At 33.1% G+C, this 23021-nt stretch overlaps 1 protein-coding gene across 3 annotated transcripts in view; it reads left to right on the forward strand.

Moving 5' to 3' along the window:
* Positions 1–22016, forward strand: part of MEMO1 (mediator of cell motility 1) — a 116029-nt gene extending 94013 nt beyond the window's left edge. Inside the window, exons 7-10 of one of the 3 annotated variants that reach the window (XM_032353046.1) lie at positions 1233–1375; positions 9477–9553; positions 19885–19989; positions 21344–21475. In XM_032353046.1, the coding sequence (XP_032208937.1) occupies positions 1233–1375; positions 9477–9553; positions 19885–19989; positions 21344–21475 (457 nt within the window). Of the gene's footprint in view, positions 1–1232; positions 1376–9476; positions 9554–19884; positions 19990–21343 lie in introns of all 3 variants that reach the window. The other 2 variants (XM_032353045.1, XM_032353047.1) reach the window with 2 other exon arrangements.
* Positions 22017–23021: the final 1005 nt, after the last annotated feature.

Below are 23021 nucleotides of genomic sequence, written 5' to 3' on the forward strand. Positions count from 1 at the left end.
CCATGGCAGCTTCCTCTGCCAGCTTCCTCTTTTTTTCTTACTCCATAGATGCAGATTCTGCCCAAGAAGCCCCTGCATTGCAGAGGGACTGGAGATCTGTATGATCTGTTTATTTCGCAATTGACAAGGGTAAGGGGGTCTTTCTGGGGGAGGTGCTTGGGTGCCCTGGCTGTAGCTTTATGAAGCTAGGCTAACACTTATTTGGGAATAAACTTAAATTTAGTATTTTTAAAAACCTTTTTATGAATTCTGTTTGTCCTACATCAGTTAAGTGTCAGATTAACATATTAAAAAGCATTTATTATAATGGTGATTTTTTTTTTTTTTTAAGTCCTGTTCAGCACAAGTCAGACAAAAATGACTCACGCTTCTAAAATTCCAATCTGGGATCATTTAGAATATAAATAGTATTGAATATATGTAAGTAAAATTTCACTGCAATGAAAATTTTAAAAGGTTTTGGATGAACGTCTATTTCTATAGCCCATGATAGTTATTCTTTATTAATCTGCTCTGTTCCTTTTCCATAAATCTGTCAATCTGTAGAGTGAAAAAGGGACTTGTGGAAATGTCATAAACATTGTGGGTGGGTTTGGTGTCTTTTTCTTGCTGCTAGAAATTAATACCTACTTCCTTGAATTCTATGTCCACCCAAGATGCCAGTGAAATTTGAGTGGTATCGTCAGGCTGTCCTGTATCTGTGTATTAGTGTAGGTTTAAGGTGCAGTTGGTGTATCTTATGGGAGCCAAGATTAAGTTTGTAGGTCTCACTTGGCAGGTTTATAAAGTACCAGCAGTGGTGGTATTTGTAACAGGATAAGATTAAAATATTGAGGAAGAGTTTAATGCTCTTTTAAAATTGTGGAAGGATTAGGCAGATGATTGTAGCTTTGAAGGGTAGTAGAGAAGACTTGTCTTGGTGATGGTCTGATGGGGTTATTTTTATATTGGAGGACATTATTATACCTGCTAGTAAAATAGCTTTGTTTACCTAAAGAAGTATTGTACATTTCTGTAATTTAAATAGATATTTTTAGTATTCTGTATCTCTCTTATTTTTAAGTGGTCTTCTTTAAACATTTCAATTATAGATTAAAAAAATTCAACAGTATGTATCTTATCCTTACCCTTTTTAATCAATGTTCCACTTTTTAGTGCCAGCACATTGGAAAACTACTTATATTCTTATACTTCTTAAATGACTTTTTTTTTTTTCTTCTGTTTTCTTTAAGCCATAAGGATGAGTTTACCATTATTCCTGTACTGGTTGGAGCTCTGAGTGAGTCAAAAGAACAGGAATTCGGAAAACTCTTCAGTAAATATCTAGCGGATCCTAGTAATCTCTTTGTGGTTTCTTCTGATTTCTGCCATTGGGGTAAGTTCTAGATTTTAACATATCATGGTAGATAATATATACTTGTGGTTAATGGTATCTTTTCACTCTAAGCTTGGATTTTCAGTTCCTTATCACTTCCCTTGGAAAGTTTTACTTTTAGCTGCAACGGTTTAAAAGTGAATAAAAAAGTCTTTTAAAAAGGATCAGATTATGATAGATTATGGATACATTTCCAAAGGCGACTGGTATAATTGGATTCACACTGTGAGGGCATCCTTGCTTAGCCACTTATATTAGTGGGAGTTAAGTAAGATCTTTTAACCCTATTTCCAAGTTGAGTTGTGTGGTAGATTCTTTGAAGTTAGTTTTTTCGTAGATAAAACACATTTCTTCTTTAGAAGGTAAAAGAGCACTGTGTGCTATGCCAGTCCTTTTCCACATTTCCTTTTCTGTAATTAGTGTTTTTTTTCTTTCTACTTTTCCTTTGGTGCTTAATTTTTGCCATCAGTTTAGAGCTACCCTCCAAGATTGTAACATGTGGGCTATTAGCATTGTGGTCTTCATTGGTAATGGTTTATAAGGTTGAGGACTCTTAGGTGATTTTTGTTATTTTGTGAATAAAAAGAGAAAGGAAACTTCACAGTGAACTGATGATAAAGAAAGACATTTGTGAATGCTGCTTTGAGTAAATTTTATATTTTGATTCTTTGAATACAGTTTACTCTCCCTTATCCATGACTGTTCTAGAATATTTTTGAATCCTGTTCCTTTTAGGACATTTCTCATTGGCTGGAGGATGCCAATACCTGTTCATCCTTCAGTTATTTCTTTGATTATAGAGAAAATGTAAGGCACAAGATTATAAATTTTAAGATAGAGTACTACAATGGTCAGAAAAACATCCTCAATGAGATATAGGGACCCCTGGCTTTATGTGTCTTAAGCATGGATTACCAGAGTTGACTCAGTATTTATCTATTGTGCTTAGGCTGGTATTTTCTCTTCCATTGCTCTGTGAATGGTGTTGAGACCATCTTAAGAGAGCCATCCTCCTTTATAGATAAGTATTTTGGTTTAAGGCACTAATTTCTCATCTGAGGCTGATTATCTTATGAAGGGACATTTGGAAATGCCTGGAGACATTTTTGGTCATTACAGTGGGGTGGGGGTTGGAAGTGGGAATGCTTTAGGCTTCTACTTAGTGGAGTCCAGAAAAGCTGCTAAATAAACATCCTCTAGTACACAGAACAGCCCTCTTCATCAAAGAATTATCCTGCCCAAAATATCTAGTGCTGAGGTTGGGAAGTCCTGGTTTAGGATATACAGGTAGCTATGTGACCTTGCCAAACTCCCTGAGGGTTCTCAGGGTTCTTTAAGAATCAATTCTATTGGCTAGTTGGTTTATTACCTTTGACAGAAGTTATTTTTTATGGATTATAAGTATATTACTTAGATGTGAGGACTAGGTAGATTCTTGGAAATTCTGATATTTAGTCATAGTTGATCTTAAAAACTAAGAAGTATCATTGTTGAAAAAAGGATATTTTTCTTAGTATTGTGAACTTATGTTGGTAATAAAGCATATATCCATATGTTTTAGAATTAAAAATTCTTGAAGCATGTGTCTCCTCCCTCTTCACTTTTAAGGCTCTTATGAATCACTTTAAATTACTTTTATATTTAAATAATTAGTTCCTCTGATATTGTTCTTTAGAATCTGGGTTCTCCCTCAAGATGGGGTATCATGTGCAATCACAGCATAAATCACACAAAAATCTGTAGATGCTTTAAAATCGCTCTTGTCTGTTGAGTCATTTTTTTTTGCTTCATGAATGAAATCTAAAGCAAATAAGCCCTAATCCAAGTACTGTATTTAAGTACAATATTGAGAGAGAAAGATGAATTTTGTTTTGTATTCTACCTAGGTTCTTGGAAAGTTATTTAGGCCTTTCGATCTCCTGTGCTGTAGAAAAATTTGGCATTTAAATTATAAGCTAGGATTTCCTGGTGACAATTACAAATAAGAACTCAAAATTTCCAGAGGCTGGTAGGTGTTAGTTAAGAGAATTGTCCAGAGCCTAAAACATTTTTTATTTACATTTGGTGGTTAAGTAATAGAACTTTTCCAGGTGTTTATTTTTTTTAGTATCACTCTCACTAACAATACTCATTAGGTGCTTGCTTTGCACTTATGAAAAGCACTGTACTAATTCTTGTTAGGAAATTCGATGAAGATCTGGGGATAAGTGGAAGGTGTTGCATGGATACTATTCCAAGACTGGTAGTTTCCCTTTACAATAGCAATAATAACCATCATTCTTGTAAAGTAAGATTCATTTCCTATTTTATATGCCTAACTGAAGTAATATGAATTTTTGACTAGTTACAGGTTAAAATAAAATGTCTTAGAAATTTTTGTATTTTTCAAGTTTAATGCTCTGGTGGCATTGGTCATCTTTTCTAAATTTTAATGAATGTTATACTCCCATTTCAAAAGTCAAGCTTTTTCTTGGGAGGGTATTTCTTAATAGTCCTTCTTCTTCTTCTTCTATTACTTCTTCTTCTGCTGCTGCTTCTTCTTCTTCTTCATCTGCTTCTGCTGCTTCTGCTGTTTCTTCTTTTTTGGTAAAGATACTGTATAGATTGATTTTACCATATCAAAGTAGTGATAACACTGCATTCTAAATCATTTCACAGGAAGAATTCAGTTACTCAGATACTCAGAGATCTTAAAAATTTCATTGAGTTGAGCTGTCAACACCCTTTACATTTCTAAATAGCTGATTTTTGGAGAAAAATCATCTTACTTGATTATGGTACCGTTGACAGATTACTCAGATGCCTACAGTGGAATTTGTTTTGTTGAATAACAGAGTACTAGCAGTGACAACATTTTCATTTCTAGTCCATTATTCTATTATGTCCGGGTTCTGTTAAAAATAAGGCAGGAGATTGGTGATGGAGGACAGTGATTGGAAGGGTTTTGCCTGGTTACTTATAACCAGTGTCCATTACACGAATGACTTTTTTTTTAAGTGTACTTTGCTTTAAAGATTTTCATCTTTCAGATCCCATTTAAATTTTATGTGGACTTGAAAAAGACATTAGAGAGAGAAAAGTAGAAAGATTAAAATACTCCCAAATTTTCTTTTTGGGTTGGGAAAGCTGAGGGAGAATGGGTACCTAGATTCTATTCTGCCCCCTTCTTTCTGTCCCTTCATTTGAATACCCCACGCTAACAGAAAAAAAAAACCTTCACACTTCAATTCCTGTCTTTTATTTTATCACTAGTCTAATTCCACATGAAAATTCATTAGTCAGCCCAGTAGGGTGATGTTTCCTAGTAACACTTCATGAACTACCTCATTTTGCCCTTCCTGCTACTACCAGGGCTTGTGGTGTAAGTGAAGGACATTTGCTGCTAGTATTTGATTTTTACTGTGCTTAGGTAATGTTGTGTCCATACTTTTTCTGACCAAGTTTCTTATCCTATAAGATGGCATCTTATATGGAGCCATCCATATAAGATGCCATCTTATAGGATGGACCTATTTTAGTTTTTCTAATTTTCATTCTGTTTGCCTTTCATTTTTGCTCTTCTCCATATATATAATATAAAATATTAATGTTTGTACTTTCCTGATTTTGAAATTTTTTATTTTCACATTTAGATCATTGACAGCTTTCATTAACATAATTTCTGATTAACTTCTAAGAGGTTTCTAGATGAAACTGCATCTAACAGAAATTGATTTTTTTAAAGTCGATTCATTCTACTTACTTTTCTTTTTTATGGTGATTTTAACTGCAAATTGACTTCAGTAAATTTACTTGGTAAATGTTAGTGATAAATTATTTTATTAAATATGAATAAATTTTACTGCACTCAATTCAGCAGTTTTTGGATTTTTACATAGGAACTTATATTTGTATAGGTTTATATAATTTCTTTTTTAATTTGTGTCACCTATCAAAAGTAGCATTCCCCAGAATATTTATGGATTTATCTTTATTCAGATTTCTAGTTTAATTTTCCATAACAAGTGATTATGCATGCCTGCCTCTTTTTCCTTCTCTGTTGCTAGTCTCTTAGGTACTAGGGTGTTACTATTTTTCTAAATAATTTCAATTGGTTTGAGTATAAGTTAGCTAATTCCTGAAATACATCTCATCCAAGCCTTTCATATTTGTCTTCTCAAATTTTTATACATACTAGTTACACATATTTAGGTTTTTGATCTTTTGAGGGAAGGCTAATACTTTTTTTTTTCTTTTTACATTATAACTAAGATTTTAGAATGAAAGGACTATAGTTTTTCACGATTATGAATGTCCTTAGTATGGAATGACCTAATAAACTATCTCATAGGTTGTTGTGAGGATTAACTAAAATAATTGAAAGTGCTTTAACATATAAACATAAAGTGATAAAGTGAATGTGTAACAGTACAATTTTTACTAGACATATGTCTGAAAGTCTGTTTTGTTCTAATCCTTTTTGGGGGCTTTAAAATAAACTTTCCAAGCTCGTTGTTTATTTCTGCAAACCAGTGTATAGCTTAATGTTGAGGTATTTGCTATATTTTGTTTTGTTTTTGTTTTGTTGTTTTGTTTTGATGCACTTAAAAAGCAGTGTTGGTTCTTGTACCATTCATTGTATGTTTGTCCTCATTAGTTGATTGTTGTGTGTTGAACAGACATCCCTGGAGCTTACTCTCCACACTCTGTGAATCACTCATTAATCACCAGTCACCTTTGGAGATAGGAAAATTACTTACCTGTATTTCTTTTTCTCAGAAAGCGTGCTCTGGAATGGATTCACAAATGAGCTACCCTCCTTCCCTCAAAGAGTAAGGTTTCTGCTTTACAGGATTTTTTTTCTTGGGTTATTTTTCCTCTCATCTTTTGAATTTGAAAAGAACTGAGGGAAGGCACCTGAAGAAACTACTGACATACTCACTAGGGGAGTTCCAAAGCTTGTACTGCCCCTAGGGGCAGTGTCAATGGCTCTTAAAGCTAGAAAGCTCATACTTGGAGTTGAAACAGGGGCTCAAAGAATCCATTTTCCCAGTGTACCTTCTGAAAGGATAAGTTTCAGGTAAGTAATTTTCTCTTTCTATGTGATATGCTTTATTCATACTTAAAAAAGTATACAAGTCCAGTTCTCCAGGTACAGAGGCACCTGTGTTTGCTCAGTTTAGATGCATAAGCTTTACTGAATGTTAGAAGTGTTATAAAACAAAATGTCTGCTTGTGAGTTAAACATGAAGTCATAATACATCAACAGTGAATATTTGATTAAAGGTGCATTTATGAACAGTGTATTGTGCTAGTGTTGTCATTTCTTTCATTTTTCATTAAATAAAATCTTGATAAACTTCTTTTTGATAATTAGATACAAACGATTTTTTGCATTCAAATTACAAGAGGTGTGTAACTAAAGTGGTGTGTGTGTGTGTGCATGCGTGTGTGTGCACACACCTCCTACTTCCACCCCTACGGATAGGCTAGGATGATAGAAACTATTTACTTTGAAGTAGATGCTTTCTGTATGTATATTGACCAGAATGAATTACTCAGGTAATTTTTAAATGCTTGTATAATTTTAAAAAATTATTCTAAGTTGAGCTGTTTAAGTAAAATACTTTTTCAGTATAGTAGCTCTATGTAGTGTGTATTTAGCTACTTAATTGATACATTATTTAGAGCTCATAAAATATTTCTACTTGATTCTTCAGCTACAAAATGCAAACACCTAAAGAGCAGCAAGAGGTAGATAGTAAAATGTTAAACATTTCCTCATCAATTTCCTGTGCATTTTGTCATCCTTTTTAAATCATATGTTGATTTGGTATTTTGAAGTATTCAAACATTTTATGTATTTTTTCTTACTTCAGAAGTAGTTTTTAAGTCAGGGTTACAGTGAAAATGGTCCATATGAACATGGAGCATTTCTAAGTATAGTTGTACTTTCCACTTGTGATTAAGGCAGCTTTGACCAACTTCAGTCATTTGAAACAGCAGCTCTGAACTTGGAAATAAGCAGAAAAGACTTGAGTAGAAATGGTTATCAGAAAGTACATGCATTTTTCTGTAGACCTGAAGAGTAGCAGTTTTCAGATTAGACAATTACATCCCAGTCACAGGGATTATTGACAGCTAAAACGAACAGCTATCTCCTGAAGCAAGAAAAAGAGAATGTATTAGTATAAACCTGAAGTAGTTCAGGTTCAAAAATATTCATCTTGATTGCTTCCAAGGATATTACTCTTACTACAGTTGACAGTTGAGTCAGAAGTTTCTTGTCTAAGATTAATAATTTGTTTGTTTATTTCACAAAAGATTTCGGGCAACTCTGTCAAAAGACCTTTGAAATCCAAGTAGAAATTTAGTACCGGTGAATTGAATCAAGAAGTTATTGCAGCAGACTTTAGATTTGACTTTGAGCCTTCCAATAGCCATCTGGCAAGTAGGAAAAAATAGGGTCCAATATATAGTTCTCGCTATTAGGTAGGAGTAAGTGTGTATATTCTGTAAAGAAAAACAAAACTATACCTAACTCTAAATTTTGAAAGAAATGTCTGATGAGTTAATTAATATAAGGGCATTGAGTGATGAATTGTCACTGTTTAAGAATTTTTTTAGTGCAAGAATTGTAATTGATCTCATAGTTATGGTGACATGTAGTAATCCTCAATGTTGATAGAAATGGTTTTTATATTCAGAAAGCAGATAATTGTCTCAGAACCTTATTTCTTGATTCTAGGATATCATGAATTATAAGATGCAATACTGATTTAATAGCAACTCTTGAGGGAAAATAAGAACTGTTACATGAGTAATCATACGTATTAATGTGTGTGCAAAGTTAAAATGTGAAAGTTAAGAAAATACAGTATAGTCTAGAAAGATGACCATCAAAGTTGATCAAAATCAACAAGTCAAGGAAGTGTGGATAACTGTGGTGTGTGGTTTTTTCCAAAAGAGAACACCAAAAGAGTTTTGTTATTTTGCATCACTCGTCATCTATAAGATGATCATTTTTTTTTAGTAAGATAAACAGAGAACTTAAAAATCATAAGTATCCAGCCAAAGAAACCCATCTTCTCAGGTGTGAGGATAATAATTTTATATGTGAACTTTGCTCTAAAAATGAAGCACAAGACACAGAATGTGTGCATACATGACTGGTGTACTCACATACCTTTCAAATGTATTTTGGTGAATCTTTAAAAATAGCTAAATATAAAGTAATGAGTTCTAAGAAATATAGGCTATCACAGATATACAAATGTAGATGTGTCTGAAATACAACATAGTCTGTGGAATAGCATACCACAATTATTTATGAATATGTTTAACTTCTAGTTTTTATACGATTATAATAGGGAGCCAGATTTATTACCTGAGCCTTTTGTTTTCTGTCTTCTTTTCAAGCTTCTTCCAGCTTACCCTCTGTTTCTTGGAGAAGAGCTAAACGTGAATGTTCTGTGCTTGTACTCTTACTGAGATTTTATTGTCAGAGCAGGACAATTGTATTTATCCTTTTGTGCCATCCTATTTTTAGGCACTTGAATCGATCTTTTTCAAGTAGAGAGTTTTAAAAAAATGAGATAAATTTTTTTATTGAGGTCATAAAAATCACATAAGCCACAATATATCTCCGGCTTGCACATTTTTGTTTCTGTAATAGAGATCAAATCTTTGCATTTATACAGCAAAAGCTAAGCTTTCATTGATTTCATTGATCTGTTACACTGAGATAGTTTCCTTAAACCAGATTTCCTTGAATCATATTCTTTGGGTTTACCTTCCATTACAGAGTGATATAATATGTTTAACAATGCTTCTAACTTTTAAGCTGTTTTGTTTCCTTAGTCTTTTGTATTGCTTGTGACTTTAAGGTTCTACAGTTTGAAGTAGTTTTTAACATCATAAAACACTGGTGATATATCATTTCTTTATTACTTCCCAAATATGCCTTTTATTTTTATGTACAAGGGCTCTTGGGAATGATTCTCTCAGAGGCTTAAGCTGTGCTTTGCCTTCCATGAGAACTGAAATTATTTGGTAAGCGCTTGCTTTCTTTTTAGCTTCTAATTTTTCCCTATTTTATTTTGTACATGATATTTGTTTCAAGGTCAAAGGTTCCGTTACAGTTACTATGATGAATCCCAGGGGGAGATTTATAGATCCATTGAACATCTAGATAAAATGGTAAGTCTTTCAGGTGTGGGGTTTTAATGCTCTAAGGTATTTTCTTTGATTTCAGATTAGTGATTCAAGACTTAATATGTTGAAATATACAGTGGACTAATAATTCTTTCCCTATCTTTTTTTAACTAAATGTGCAAAATATAATTTATAATCATATGAATATTGATTATAAAAATAATCCCTTTTCTATTAGTTGAAATTTCCTTTATCTTAATTTTATTTAATTAGTAAGGACAAAGAATAATGTATAGATTTTTAGATGCTATTTGGGGGAGTGTCTCAGGTTTAGGGATGACAGGATACTAATGCCATTACTTATTTTTAAGCAGAAACAACCGTAGCAAATTCTAAGTTTATTTATTATTATTTTTTTTGCCATTTGGACTTTCTTAAATGGTGTTTCATTTTGTTGTTTAAATAGAGAATTTAAAAATATGATTGTATTCTTACCTGGCCCAGTAGTACAACAGACACTGAATCCTGCTGTCATTTTCCTTAAAATAGTATGGTAGTTGGAGTAATTGTTTTCCTATTTGAAAAGTCATGCAGATCATTTTGTGTTTTTAAACTTATAAACAGAATATTAAATATAGGAGGTTTATCACTTACTGGCTTTGACTTTTGACAGATCATTTCAGTTCTCTAGTCCTCAATTTGTCATCTTAAAGATGAGTCTTGAAATAGGTGGTCTCTAAATTGTCTTTAAATCTGTCAGACTTTAAGTCTGTGTTATGTTGAAATCAACTTTACCACTGTTTCAAAAGCTTTATGCATATGTTTTAGTACAAGAATATTTAGTCTAAAGTAGATAAAACATTTTAGTGAGGAATCTGGATCTAAAACCATAGGTAGGTTATACCTTGTATATTTTATTAAAAGCCAAATGGATATGAATGCAAATTTAGTTACTCAGGAGATTTTCTTATATGTAGATTTATCATATTTAAATTTATCTGTTACTTAGATCTAATTATAGCCTAATACTTTTACCTTTGGAATTTTGTTTGGACTTAATCTACTGACTTTTCTTTTGGATTTATTGATGTCACGTCAGTCATTTAATCCTTTTCCTGGCTTCTAGTTCTCATCTTACTTTTTCTGAGGCATAATTCTCAGTTGCATCAGAAAACTTTTCTGATTATGTCATCATTATTTCTTCATGTAGCAAGTGGTTAATGGGTGTCTCCTAGTGGTCTGGTACTGTGTGAAGTACTGAAGACATTAAGAAGATAAAACATTGTCTTTCACTTAATGGAACTTTCAATGCAGTCGTTGAGCAGACTTAGAAGCTATTCTGATATGGAGCTGTAAGAGTTACTTAGGGCACATACTCTCCTTATTGTTCTGTGATGATGATATAGATGTGCCTACTTTAGGGCTTTGGCCCTTTTTGTTATTTGACTGTCTGACTTGTGGCTTTGCCTCAGCTTTACCTTCCCAGCAAGATGCATTGACTACCCAGTTTAATTTTGCATCATACACTCCACCTTCTTAGCATTCCAACGTACCTTACTTTGCTGCAGTTTTTCTTTCAACAAACTAAATATTCTACTTATTTATTATAGTTTTGTTAGTCAGGATATGTTATTTGTTCTCCAGTGTATCCAGAGTGCTTAGAATAGTGATTAGAACATTAGTAGGTGCTCAGTAAATACTTTTCAAGTGAATGAAATAATGAATATAATCTTACTATATACATAATAAATTAAGTGAATACCCTAACTGTGATATGAGAAGAAATAAGGGGAAAGTAATTTATGATAAACTAATAAATTTTTAATACTGTAAGGGCCCGAATTCTAACTATATTAGAAGACACTATGAAGTAGATGCTTACACATTGTATCATTACTATAACAGCCATCAATCCAAACCTAAACAGTTATGTTTGGACTCATATCACTAGGGTGCATTGCTGGGTGACTTGATTTTCCAAAATGGTGAGCAATTCCTAGTAAAGTTGTAAACTAAACAAAGTTCAGCCTTCCCTTACTTTAAATGAATATGGCCATTCCTTGGAAATCTGTATATTAAAACCATGTAAAACTTATTAGTATTTATATATAAAATAGAGTTAAGGGTCTAGATAATTATTAGCAGGTTTTTTTTTTTAAGATTTTATTTATTTATTGACAGAGAGAGAGAGATCACAAGTAGGCGAGAGGCAGGCAGAGAGAGAGGGAGAAGCAGGCCTCCCACTGAGCAGAGAGCCCAATATCGTGACCTGAGCCAAAGGCAGAGGCTTAACCCACTGAGCCACCCATGCGCCCAGGTTTTTCACCTATGTAGACATGTCAAGAGTATTATGGGATGAGAACAATTATTTGTTGTGTGCGACTATCTTGTATTATAGGACAATCAGCATGCCTGGATACCACCCACTAGTATCTTTTAATATTGGGACACCCAAAAATGTACCCATAGTTTTCCATTATACCCCTATAGTAAACAGTTGATCCATGACCTTACCCTATTTAAGTTTTCTTCTCAGTATTAATTACTGTGTGACTTACTTACTGTTGATTTGTTTGGTGATAACCTCTCCTATTAGACTGTAAGCTTCATGAGATCAGGATCTTTGTCCATTTTGTATCAGCCTTTCACTGGGTACTCAATATATGCAATTGTTGAGTGGATCAGTGGATGTATGGGCTGGGGGTAGGGGTGAGAAATGAAGCTAGAGGATCTAGAACAGGCTGTTTATTCATTTTAAGGGTTCTATTTTATTTTTTTGTCAGAGAGAGAAAGAGAGCGTATGCATGTACAAGCAGTGGGAGGGAGTGGCAGGCAGAGGGGAGAAGCAGGATCTTCGCTGAGTAAGGGGCTTGATGTGGTAATCCCAGGACCCTGGGATCACGACCTGAGCTAAAGGCAAATGCTTAACTGATTGAGCCACCCAGGCGTCCCTGGTTTTTTTGGAAGATTTTATTTTTATTTATTAGAGAGAGTGTGAGCACAAGCAGGACAGAGGGAGGGGGAGACACAGGGACCAGGGAGCCCTACACGGGGCTTAATTCCAGGACCCTGAGATTGTGACTGGAGCCTAAGACAGACGCTTAACTGACTGAACCACCCAGGCATTCCTAGAACAGGCTGTTTAAAGGATATTAAATAGGAAAATGGTAAGATCAGATTGTATTTGAATAGCTCATATAGCTGCAATGTCACAGGTGGGTTGGAGGGAGGTCAAAGGAAAAATGAGTAGACCATTTTGGTAATCCAGGTGACAAATGGTAATTCAGACAGTGGATGGGATGGTGATGGTGGAAGAGAGGGACAGAGTGGATATAATCAGTACATATAAGAGACAAAGTGATGATGGGACTTGGAGATTGATTGAACTTGCTGGGAAAGAAAGAATAACTCCTAAATGTCTGGCCTATGCTGCTGGTTGGGTATTGGTACTGTTCACTTAGATTTAAAGCCCAAGAAGATAGGACTGATATTTTAGGAGGTAGGGAAATCATAAATCACATTAAGGATATGTTATATTTGCTGTTGCCTTTAAGATATCCAAGTGGAGATGTCAAGTTGGCATTTGGATTTTCATTTTGCCAATTATTTTTTAGTGCATTTATAGTCCTAGGCATCATTGGAGTTAGGACAGTAAACACACACACTTACTCTTACTTACACTTACTTACAGAACTTTTATTCTAACAGGAGGAGATACATTAAAAAAAAAAAAAGTAAGGATACATATACATATATATCCTTACTCGTTAAAAACGAATCACACACACACACACACACACACACACACACACACACACGTATATATGTTAGTTTCCAAAAGTGATGTGTGCTGTACAGAAAACATTGAAAGGATTTTGAAATAGTAAATGATTCAAGTGATTGGTGGTTAAGTGGTTGGAGAAAGACTGCCCTGAGGAGAAACATTAAACTGAGATAGAGATAAGAAGGACCAAACCAAGTAAAGATCAGAGGAAAGAGCATTCTGGACAAAAGGACCTGCCTGTGCGAAGTTCTTAAGATAGGCAAGAGGCTGGGTGTGAAGAAAAAAAAAAAGGCCAGTGTTGCAGGAGTATGGTAGATAGGGATAAGAGTGGTACAAGCTGTGGCAAGAGGGATAGGCAGAGGCCGGATAATGTAGGGCGTTATATTCCAGGATAAGAAATGCATGTAAGCACAAAGAAATGATGTAGTTACATTATTTTATTTTATTTTTTAAAATATTTTATTTATTTTTGAGAGAGAGAGAGCACAAGGTTGGGGGGGGGACAGAGGAAGAGGGAGAAGCAGACTGAGCCACCCGGGCACCCCTAGTTACATTACTTTAGAGGTCATTCAGAAGGGCTTTGCTACAGAATTGACTGTATTGGTTGTAAGTCTGGGGAAGAGGTCTGGAATAAGTTCAAGAGGTCTGGAGTTAAGTAAGTAAGGTGTAGATGGTCAGAGAGATTGTCTACTATAGTAATCCTTAACTTTGTCTTTACAATTTCAGTCACCCATGGGACTTTTTCAAAGTAGACTTGTTCATAGTGCCCCTGGAGATGTGCCTTCTGGTAGTGTGGAAAGAGTCCCAACATCTTTTTATTCCTAAATTTGCTTTGTAGGTGAATTTGTACTGTCCTGCTATGGCCCCTAATCTGTTGAGTAGAACAAATTTCCTATTTATCTCCTCTTGCTTTCTGTTCATCTCTTTAAATCATTTGCCAACTTTAATTAGGCAGCATTTAATTTTGCACACGTAAAAATTTGTAAATCCGTGAATTAATGCTTTTAGCACAGAGAGGTGTTTTGACTAAAATATTAGCTTACCTGGTATTCTCAAGTCACTGAACATAATAGCATCCTTTGGAACTCTTTAGAACTGTGGTCACATTTAAACACTTTAGTATTATTTTACTAATTATTCTATGCGTTATATATAAACATCCATACTTAACTATTCTTTTAGCCTTTCTTCTAATGCTATATTGATAGCTTATATTAAGAGGACTAGCTTTACTTACCTTTCTTGAGGTATATTTTTATTAGACAGATACACCTTGGTTTCTTACTTTGGGGCAGAGCAAAAAGGGTAACAATTACCCATTGGCATGATTCTCATAATTCTATAGTTATTGCTTTTTTTTGGTAGCTTCTAAGTCTTTGAAATCAGAAATTTTTGCTCACAAAGGGTACACAGAACCAGTAAGTTTAATATTGGCTTCTAAATCTGCATCTGATTTACCTTACTTTAGATGTCCAAAATTGGGGCATAATTTTAAAATTTTTATTTAGTCTGGAATATAATTTCTGAATATTAAGTATTTGTTTCTTGTTAACACATTTGAATTTAATATTTGATATAATATTTGACTTGGAGTCAGATTTTTGTGGTCCCTTTCTGTTTTTAAATGGTTCATAAGTGTTCTGTTCTTTTATTAGCATGTTCTTAATTCAAGTTGTAAGTCACTTCTGGGGGTTAAAGTGGATTAAAATAATAAGATTGGATAGGTCTATACATATAGTCATGTATGTATGTTTATATATATGTGTGTGTTTTTATATACATATGTACACTCACTATTAAACTCTTACATACTGGGTTTTCTTAATTGATTTATATAACCAAATGGTGACTGTCCCTCTGTATATTCCTTTTCTAAAGTGCCATTTTATGTTATAAATAATTTCATTCATTTGAGAACCAGTATCTTAGTTTCTATATGCAATCTTTTCAGAGCAAATATAATTGGAAGTGTTCTCTGTATAAAGTATTAAAACATGTTATCAGTTCTGAATTGTAATTATTACACATTTTGAAAGTTTTATAGGATGAAAAATTATTTAGGTATAAAATCTTAGGTATAGTCTTTTCAAAATTAGTATGTTAATTAGTTTTAGCTCTTTTTTTTTTTGTTATCAGGAAAGTCTTATTAAATAGAGTTACTAAAATAAGTAAAAGTGTTTCTAGTTTCCAAAGCAAAATAAAAATAGCTGTTCCTCTTATTATAAAATAATTACGTCTCTAGCATTTGACTATCTTGGAATCAAGTTATGTGAAAAAAAATATGTAAAGAAATATATAGGAAAATAAACTGGATCTTCCAAATGTTGTAAGTGGGGAAAAAAGTGACTAGTTACAGGAGATTCTAAAAGTGTTATATTAGTATTGGCTGCTGATCATGTTTTTGGTAATTAGAACTTTGTAATTTCAGTAATTACAAAGCAGAACTTATTTTAAGACATTCATTTTTGTGAACTTTTGATATTACATACTGGAAACATTAACTGTACTTAAGTACATACATATATGTTTTATATATATATCATATAATCATTTTTTTTTTCCGGGCCACTTTTGATATAGACCAATGTTTCATTATGGACATTGCCAAATTACTTATGATTTGGCAAAGAGAGTCTGAAAATGTCATTGTAGTCATCCTTACGATATGTTTTCCTTCCAAATTTATTAGTAGTCACTTCATTTAATTTGAACTTCAGCTACCATTCTTTCTTTCAACTCTTTTGAAAGTGAAATTGTTCAGATTTGTGTACTTGTACTTCTTTCTCAAACTCAAGGCAATAGTTTCTTTAGTAGTCTTTGATATAAGGTTTTATAATATCATCTTTTAAGATAGCTACGAGATAGTATATTGCTTTTTAGCACTGCTATCTTTAGGGTGATTTTTTTTTCCCATAAAATTTCTTTGACTGTAAGATTTCTCTTGATGCCTCTTACCGAAAGCAGAATATTTCCTTTTCCCACCTTGTCCACCTAAATGTACATCCATCTCTCCAACATAAATATATATCCTTACTTTAAAAAATGAGGCCTACTCACAACATAATATGGTGATTAATTAAGTGTTCATAATAAAAAGACCTATGGTTCTAGTTCTAATTTCTTAAAGTCCTCTAAAATAGTTTTGTTTCTTTTTTGTGTTTGTTACTATAGATGGAGATTACTTCTGGTGATAGTATTTAAAGTTAAATTTAAATTAAATATTTTATAATGTATAAACTTTTAAAAAAAATTTTAAAAGATTTTATTTATTTATTTGAGAGAAAGAGAGAGCATAGAGGCGAAGTGAGAGGGAGAAACAGACTCCCTGCTGAACAGGAAGCCCCATTTCAGGCTTGATCCCAGGATCCTAAGATCATAACCTGAGCTGAAGGCAGACGCTTCACCAACTGAGCCGCCCAGGTGTCCCTATATATAAACTTTTTTAAAAGGGAGGATCTTTGTTGTCTTATCAGAGTCCTGAATTTGCAGCTCTATCAGTTAAAATTGCTCAGTTTAGGATTGTCACTTGGGATTTAACATTACAAGCTTTCACTTATTGCTTAAAGAGTCAGCATAATGATGGATTCCCTCTGCTCTTGTTCCCCCTCACAGTACAAAGTTAGCTTTCAATCTGAGGATTTCTTGCTGAAGCCCCTAAATTTCTCAGAAACCCAAATCATGATGGATATTGGCTTTTGGTGTTTATGATATCTGCTTTTTATCTTAGATCTTCACTGCTTCATATTGGATTTAAGTTCGTGTGAACAGATTCTCAGTATGCTAGGCCATAAGTAAGATTTTCATCACCTGGACTTCAGGTTCACTGATCAAGTATTTTAAGTAATAGAAGAGTTAACTAAGCTTAGTGGGGAAGTACTTTGTTTCTTCATCTTGAAATTTTGGCTGTTGGCAGTAGTATCAAACTAACATTTTCATCTTCTTGAAATTTTGGTAACTATGATTTAAAAGTTGTTAACATCAAGATATAAATATATACAAAAGTATATTTGCCAGTGTTCTGTATTACTTAATAGATGCCCTGTCTCTCATTATGATTATTGCTATTGTTTGCGTACTTCGTGAATTTTCCAATTGGAGAATTTCACTCTTGAGAAAAGCCTTATTTTTTCTCTGTATCCCTTCTTTATAAAACTGCATACATGTTCACTATCTTTATTTGTCAGAGAATGATGGTAGTGGAATAGATTCTTGCCCTAGTAGGTACATAATACACTTTAGGGGTTAAATATTTAAACTTTATCCCTTAATTTCCATCATCTCAATTTTTTCTTTACCTCATTGTCATTTAACCATTATATCTTAATTCCAAACACTTTATTTGGTAGTGTCTTCTCTACATTCATAACTTTATTTTATATCTTTCTATATGAAATTTCTTGAATTCTTTGTTTTTAACAAATTTGATCATTAGTTTTCCTGTCTTTGAATTCTTCATGTCAGCATATGAATGTGGTAAGTTTGTTCAAAATGTACTTTAAGATTTTAACATTAACATGTACCTCAGAACCTCAGTGTCACATAATGTATTAATGAGTAGAGTTCTATTTAAGGTAAGCTGTCCTAGACTTCATCCAAGAACGTTAAAAGTTCTCTTAAAATGTGTGTACCAATTATAGCTGTGAGAGTATTTAAATGATTGTTAGTATGTCTCTTATGCTGCATGAAGCAGACTAGTGAGTGAGAAAGAGCCTCAGATTAGAAATTCAGAGGCAAGCTTTTAACCTTATTTATGCCTCAGTTCCTTCATTTTTAGGGAGTTATATCTTGATTGTCCATATGTGTGGAAGAGATTTGTGTAACTCCATCGCTGCATTACTGCTAGGTTTAGAAATACACTGTGTGATATTCTTTGAACCAGAATTATGGTACTAATTATTTATCTTAGGTTTAATTTTTAAGTTTGTTCATATTTCTCTGAATTTGCACCAAATGTCACTGGAGACTATTGACTTGGAAGCCTCCTAGTTTGCAGGGGAAAACAGCTTAGCATTAAACACTGATTGTGGACAAGTCTAGAGTGACTAATTGATGTGCAGTCAATTGAAAGTTGATTACATGCACATACCTGTCTTTTCCTGTTTGCAGGAAAGTATGATGATGTTTATGAATGACTTGAATGCTCTGAAAACAGGTTCTTTATAAAATTAAATTTTGATGCCACCACTGCAGTATTTTTATATCACCTACTGATTACTATCATTTTTCAGATGAGTGTTCATCTGATTACTCTAGGTGCTTTTCCACTGCGGTTGTTTTAAAACATGTTGAAATATAATTTAAAAACCACACAAAATTTATCAGTTGATTCCCTAGTTAAACCACCATTTACATTTCTCTCAGAATATGTTAATCTGGTTTATAGAACACTAATGTAAAACATTTTACCTGAATAAGAAACAAGGTAAGATAATTGGTGAATGAATGCGTGAGAATCATTGATTTATTTGCTTGATTAAAATTGCTTTGTATTACTGTATTATGAACACATTATTTGAATGCATTTACAGGGTATGGAATTTAGTGTGAATAAATGTCCAAGTCATAGTGGTTGTTTTAATAGTAGTCCTAAAATTTTTTGATCCTGAATTAAAATCTTAAAAATAAAGCATTCCAGTTGAAAGTATAAAGATATAAAAAGGTTTCTTTCTTTCTTCTTTTTTTTAAAGATTTATTTACTTATTTGAGAGAGAGTATAAGCGAGAAGGGAGGGCGGGAAAGGACAGAGGAAGAGGATTTCAAGCAGACTTCCTGCTGAGTGCAGAGCCCATGGCCAGGCCCATTTCCGGGACTCTGAGATCATGACCTGAGCCAAAACTAAGAGACGCTCAGCTGACTGAGCCACCCAGGCACCCCAAGAGATAAAAAGCTTTTAAGATAATTTGGCTTTCCATTATTTTGCTTACATGAATAAAGTTATTTGTTACTGGACAGGCCAATACTTTATTTTAAAAAGTTCATAAAAGGCCTATTTTGCTTAAGCATTTATCTTTTATGAGCTTTAAGTTAATTAAAACTATGTTAACATTTTTCTTTGTGGTATCTTCTTTTTATCATGTGCTGATAATTCAGAATGCCTTACACACTGTTATTTAAGTGTATGTTGTGGAATTAGCTAAGTTATAGTAAACTCTTAACTATTTATGCCAGTGGTAGGAGGAATATGATGGTTATGAAAAAAACCCCTGCCATATAGCAAAGTTAATTTTTGCAATAGATTTACTTTTGTAAATCCATTTATAGGAGAAAAATGTAAAATTGTGACATGTTAAGGGTTGTGAGCTAATTGGTAATTGGTGATGGTGGTGTGGAAACATAGTCAGAAAAAACTAAACTGAGGACTGAAAGTTTTCTGTTAATCAAGTGTACATATTGGTTAGAGCTAACCATAATGAGATTACTTTTGATGAATGAGTTTGATATTTCACAAGGATTATTTAATATATTTTCTTTACTTCTCCTTAATTGAAAAATTATGTTTAGCTCTAAGTAACAGTTTTAAAATGTAATTAGGAAATAATAAATTGTGTACTTTTACTTTTTCTTTCATTTTCTTTTTCTCTTCTTTTTTTAGGGTATGAGTATTATAGAACAACTAGACCCTGTATCTTTTAGCAATTACTTGAAGAAATACCATAATACTATATGTGGAAGACATCCCATTGGGGTGTTATTAAATGTGAGTATCCTTAGGAAGTCTTGATTTCTAGCATTTGATTCTATGATGTTTCAAAATGTCTTAATTGTTATCATCTGTGATACCTTATTGATGAATATTTCTTTTAGGTAACTTTTTTTTTTCCCTAGTCTTTAAGATAATTTAGCTTTCTGTTATTTGCTTACATGAATAAAGTTATTTGTTACTGGGAGATAGGCCAGTACTTTCTTTTAAATACAGAAAAATTATTTAGAATAGAAACCTACTTTTTCTCTTGACTCACAGCCAGTTCCAGTATGTTCTTTACAAATATAAATCAAAGTAACCTCTGGTAATAAGTAACCTTATTAATTTTTTTGTTTTATTTAATGTTCTAGACTTTATTAAAAATAAATGGAAAGTTCTGTTCTTGAACTTCAGATATTCATAATTTAGTAACATGAGACAGATTGTGTGTGATGTTTTTCTCTTTACAACAAAAACAGTATTTCATGTAAATAATAGTAAGAGGCAGAAGTTTTGGGCAGCTGGATTTTTGAAAGAGATAATAATATTCATTTTTCCTGTAATAAATAAAACAGTATGGCTTTCCTAAAAGAAAATGTGAGACTTTTTCATAGAGAAGAAAGTGTGTGTATATTCAGGAATGGGAGGAGGAAGCAATAATGCCTTCATTGTTTGGGGAGGCAGAGAAATAATGGAGAAGGTAATGTTAGTCTAGAATAGAACCTACCCTACAGTGTTAGTTCACTAACACTAATTTGAAAGATAGTACATTGTGGATTTTTAGGAATGATTTCTTTTAAGCAGTATTGACTGGAAGTAAAGTCTGTTCAGGGCTTAATCTAATTCTTGAAATTTAAACTAGGTAAGCTACACTAATTTCCTAAATTGGAAATTTAGATTGGATCAAATAAAATTTTAATAAGATAAATGATGAACCAGTCTACAATTAAAGTAAAAATTGTGGTTTACCCCTTAGATCTGGAAATTAATTTATATATATTTCACATTTAGTCAAAGTTAGACAAAGAAGAGACCAGGATTTCATGACAGAAGTGGCTATGATTTGGTTTAGAGAAAAGAGAGAGAGGTCCATGTTTCTTGAAGTGGCTTTGTTAAACATAACAAGGGTAGGGTGGGAGATGACTGATATTTATCAAGAAGTCAGATTAGGGGAAATTCTTTGAGAGAATGAAGTAAGGAATTCCTTTTTCCTGTTTAATAATGTGTGAAAAGAAGCTCAAGAAACAAATCAAGAGCAGAGTAAAAAATCTAGGCTTCAGCTGTGAAGTGGGCAGAGTTAAGACACCAACACAGAGGTATTTACTTTTTATATGAGGACTGTCGTAACCAGTTTTTTTTCCCCCCCTAGGCTATCACAGAGCTCCAGAAGAATGGAATGAATATGAGCTTTTCCTTTTTGAATTATGCCCAGTCAAGCCAGTGTAGAAACTGGCAAGACAGCTCAGTGAGTTATGCAGCGGGAGCACTCACGGTCCACTGAAGCTCTGAATCCTCAGGGATGCCACCTGCACATACTCATTCTCTGTCCGGGGTCCCCGCCTAGCCCTTACCAAGATACTGGTCCTGGTTTGGGGGGATTCTGAAACCTCAAACTAATAGAACTTTCTTCTCTTCTTTTCTAGTAGGTGTAGTCCTTCCTTAATTTCAACTCATTAAAAAATGCTTTATAGTTTAGGGCAGTGGAAGGAAGGCTGGCATCAAAATATTTTGATCAAAAAAGATGGCAATGTAAAGGCCCAGTTGTGGCAGACAGTTTGTTGAAAGTAACTTGTAAAGCATTTACCATATCCTAAATTTGCACTCTTTGCAGACTTGTGCACATATATTCCGCTTTCAGAATAGTTTTGCAAATTGTACACAAACAAACAAAAAAAGGGTGGAAGCTTTTTAATAAAGAAATTGCATTTATAAATGATCTGTATTAGAATATAATAAATCTCCAGTTATAGTCAATTACTACCCGTGTTGTACAACAGATACCTTCTATTTTAGTTGCTAATAAAGGGCTACACAACTCAAAATAGTCTGATTTAAACTTATTGCTCTGTGGTACCTACGAAAATTGTTTTTTTTATTAATTCCATCTCAGAATTTTTATGTTAAAAGTGGTAAACTTCAGCTCATGTAAAAACTATGTTAGGATGTATTTTATATTTTACATATTTATGTGATTTTTTTATCACAGACATTAGAATCGTATTTTGAAGTTAGCTTTTAAAATTACATACAGTTTGGCTTTTTGTGTGTGACATCACTTTGTGTCATTACTATATTATATATAGAATATAAATTCAAGATTGGTTAAAGAACAGATATAGTCCTTTCCTTCAAAGATCGTGTTTGATAGGCAGTAGTCTGCAAATGAGGAAATATTGAAGAGTGTTCTTAGTGATTTTCAAATCATTGCAGACTGTATACTACTGCTGTGCTTTTTTAATGCTTTCAACAATTTGACTCTCTTACTTAAATTTTTAGCAAGAAATCATTAACAGTAACAAAAACAAAACAAAACAAAAAACCACTGGATTTTCTTATAGTTCTACAAATTTTTTGTCATGATTTTTGGTGCGGCTCTTCCAACTAAAATAATGGTATGGTGTTGTATTTCTTATTTTAGCATAGACCATTTCTAGTCACTTTGGGGGGAAAATATATATATAATCTGATTAGGTAATTATTGGCCACCATGCATGTAGTAGATTATATCTATTTCAACCTAACATTGGGTATCTACATTACATTGGAGAGCATTTGTGTCTTCAGTGTGATGCCGGAATAGCACAATTTTTAGACGCCTTGCACCAATTTTATTTAAAGATTTGCATTTCTTGTTTACTAAATATCAACTTTCTATACTCAAGAATTGAGAAAAAATAAAAAATAATGTTATCTTTTGGATTCAAAATTATCCACCTATACATGTGTGGAAATTATACTCTTACATATTAATGATTTATTTCCCATCACTTAGGTATACTTTTGAGTACTATAAATATTTATTCCTTATTTATTATATAGACTATAAA

The sequence above is a fragment of the Mustela erminea genome, chromosome 7 (genome assembly GCF_009829155.1).
Source record: "Mustela erminea isolate mMusErm1 chromosome 7, mMusErm1.Pri, whole genome shotgun sequence".
NCBI lineage: Eukaryota > Metazoa > Chordata > Mammalia > Carnivora > Mustelidae > Mustela > Mustela erminea.